The 3,276-nt window shown below is 37.6% G+C and overlaps 1 protein-coding gene across 1 annotated transcript in view; it reads right to left on the reverse strand.

The window, feature by feature from the left end:
- EXD1 (exonuclease 3'-5' domain containing 1) overlaps positions 1-953 on the reverse strand; it is a 24,086-nt gene extending 23,133 nt beyond the window's left edge. The window contains exon 1 of the mRNA XM_009895720.1: positions 947-953. Within this exon, the coding sequence (XP_009894022.1) occupies positions 947-953 (7 nt within the window). The remainder of the gene's footprint in view (positions 1-946) is intronic.
- Positions 954-3,276: the final 2,323 nt, after the last annotated feature.

Raw genomic sequence — 3,276 nt, forward strand, 5'->3', positions numbered from 1 at the left:
TTGCTTGGCGCACTGGGGAGCGAAAGCCAGCCGGGATCTGCGAGTGCCTTCGGCTGCTGGGGGTGCGGGGGAGAGACCTCGCATGGGAGCCATTACTGTGGCTTAAGGAGGCGAAGATTGGCTGTACAGTGGCAGCAAGATCTGAGTGGGAAGAGAGAGAAGCTCTTGGTACCTGTGGTATTGCATTCAGTCAGAGAGAGCTCAGTGGATTTTGAAGAGTTGTCTGTCTCTGTGGTGCTGGAGTTGTTCTCCAGTAGCTGGTTTTAGCCTGAAAAAGCTCTCATTGTATAGTAATCTTTTTTCCAAATGTTTCACAGGCTGTTGATAAAGTTACCTTAAGGGTAGCGAGAATGAATGCTGAGTGGTATTTAAAGTGTAAAGGAGGTAACATAACTTCTGCAAGTTAAGTAGGGTTAACTAAAAAAAGTGAAAATTCCTGCACTACTCAGCAATTGGAAGAGCATTATTCAAGCTGGATTGTAGTATATAGCTACTTTACCCCATAGTATTTGATCAAGTTGTTCTCTGTAAACATAAAGTACCTTAGAAAAGGGAAAACTCAATGCTGTTAATTTGGCTGATTAGAATGGTTGTCAGTCTGAGAACTATAGCAAATACTGAATGATCGTAAATGGAGGGTGCCCTTCTGACTGCTTCAAGAGGAGAGGTCGTAACATCATAGATATCACTTTGCTGTTTTTTTTCTTTTTTTTCCCTTCAGATAAACAAGGTCTTCCTGGATCATGGTTTTTCCTGCTTATGCGTGCTGTTCTGTTCTTGCTATGTGAAAATACTTTCCTCAGTTTTTCCAATGGAAATTTTAGCATATATTCATTTTAGGTGATAGTTTATTTGTGTCAGGAAAACGAGTGGCCACAGAAAAGGAGTGGAAGAAAATTAAGACAGTACTGGCTAGCGTAACGGACAGCTGAGTGAGTTAACATACTTTCCATGATCCTTTTTCCATCTGTCAGGGGAACTTTTTACAGGAGTGCTGTGATAAACAAGTAGGAATGTCAAAGTCTTCTTATCGAGTAATAATTTATGGGGTTTTTTTTCCTTTTTAATTGTAAAGATCATAAAGTACAGGTAGCCTCACCTCACTTACAAAGATACTTTAAAAACCAAACCCCAAATCTGGAATGTTTTTGTCAGTGGTGTTTCATTTCTTGAATTTTACTTATGTGATGATTAAATAAATGCTATTAAGATGGCTATGTAGGCATTCTAAGCAATAGACACTTGGCTCTAGTTAGCCTCTAAATGCTTTTCTTATATCTTCAAAGTGGGGAGCTTAAGGTTGTGACCAGTGGGTTTCAGCTTGGTGGCCTGAATTTGGTTAATTTTCCTGTGTTTTTACCGGTCAATTTTCTAAGTGTTACCACTTTGTTAATTAGGCACTGCTAATCTTCTCTGACTCATGCTTGCTTGTAAGTCATCAGTGTGTCTTGTTAGCTTTATCAGTTTTTTTTTTCCCCAGCCTGTAATCACAGTCTAGGAATGTGATTTTCCTCTGCCTTTTTTACTTCTCTAGGTAGATGGAAAATTCCACCAAGCTCTTACCACTGTTACACACTTCATATAGGTGCAAATATTTATGCAAGGTACAAGGTGAGGAAAAAAAAGATGATGCTGGTTTATCTGGAACAAAGTTCGCAGGGTGAATGCTAAGTTAGTGTTACTGAATAGCATGTCCTGTTGTTTTTTAGAAACTTGATGCCAATGATACTTTACCTACTAACGAGTTTGAGAAAGGGGCTTTGTAGACGTGAAACAATTTGGCAGTGCTACATGTCTATCTTGAACTGATGTTCTAGTAAGTGCTCCTAAGGATTCTTTTTTTGGCCTCCTTAATGTGAAACATGACTTCTTCAGTTCATCTGGGATAAGTACGAAGGACTGAAAGGGGCGCATAATCACTTTGAGTTCAACTATGGAATTGTACAACTTTTCTCTTGTAAACTCTATATAGCACAAAACTGAAACATGGTTTATCACTTGCTAATATCATTAGTATGTTAATGTTCTTTAGCTGAACAGGTTAAAAAGATATCTTTTAGGGGACTTAAATCATAGTCTTTCAAAAGCCATACAATGACACTTAATCTCTTGAGTGAAATCTAAGTTTGGATTAAAGTTCTGTATTACTTTTTTTTGGTATTGTGGTAAAAGACATGTCCTAGCACAATAAGTTTAGCAACATCTGCAAAGGTAATGTTTCCAAGAACTGGAGAATAACATGTCCACTAAAACATCTACTTAGTGACAGACAATCTTCATCAAGTTCTCAGTAGCAGGTGTTAAGTCAGAAGTTGACAGTCCTAAATGTTATATGATATTGTACAGGTTGTTTGCTTTGTATATGAACATTTTCAAGTTTGAGTTGAAAAAGCCTTCAAGCAGTCCTAATTGCTCTTGTATTTAAGTAACAACTATAAGAACCAGATGAGAGGTCCAAGATGTTGCTTGTCGGTGTTCTGTTGAAGCATTTGGAAAGCCATTGGAATGTAATAGTATTCAAACTATCTGCTTCACATTCTTTGTTCCCGTGCTTTGAAGCAGTCTGCCTAAGGATTAATACTAATCCTCGTATCAGAGCTTAGGAGAAAAAAATATTTTTGTGTTAACAAGTGATGGATTCTCTGATGGATATTTATGTTTTCGAAGTATATAAATATCATATATTTATGAGCTTCTAATGTTTTAGATGAGTTTCAGAGTGATTGCAAAAGATTTTCTAATGACTTAGCAAAAGTAAACTAGAGGGTACAGCTCCTGTTCTAGAGGTTTTGACTGAAATTTTTAGAAGGACCTTAGTTGGATAGTGTTGGATAGATAAAATGGTGTTTCAGCTAGCTTTAAGCCTTAACCATTAATTTTTAAGAAGCAGTCATAAATTGCAGATCTTATTTCTGGTTCTCCTATGGCCAGCAGGGAATGTCAAAAATCTTTATTTTGCATGAGACTACTCTGAAAAGTGTAGAATGATGCAGCTTTCATGAGGGATGAGAGCCAAAAAGGAAATTAATAAAGAATACAGTGGTGGACCTGAATAATCTTCCTTTCTCATATAGCCACGATATGCTTGTCTGTCTAGTATGATACTAACAGAACCATCTCTTCTCCTTTTAATAGCTACATACTATTTATCACACACTAGCTGTTACGGAGGTGTTCCAAAAATGGAGTTGCTGACATTGCTTTGGAAATGGTAGCTGAGTTGAATTCTCATCACCCTCTTACTGTCCGGGGAGGAGTGGAAGTACAAGGCTTCTC

The sequence above is a fragment of the Charadrius vociferus genome, unplaced genomic scaffold (assembly GCF_000708025.1).
Source record: "Charadrius vociferus isolate BGI_N301 unplaced genomic scaffold, ASM70802v2 scaffold111, whole genome shotgun sequence".
Lineage (NCBI taxonomy): Eukaryota > Metazoa > Chordata > Aves > Charadriiformes > Charadriidae > Charadrius > Charadrius vociferus.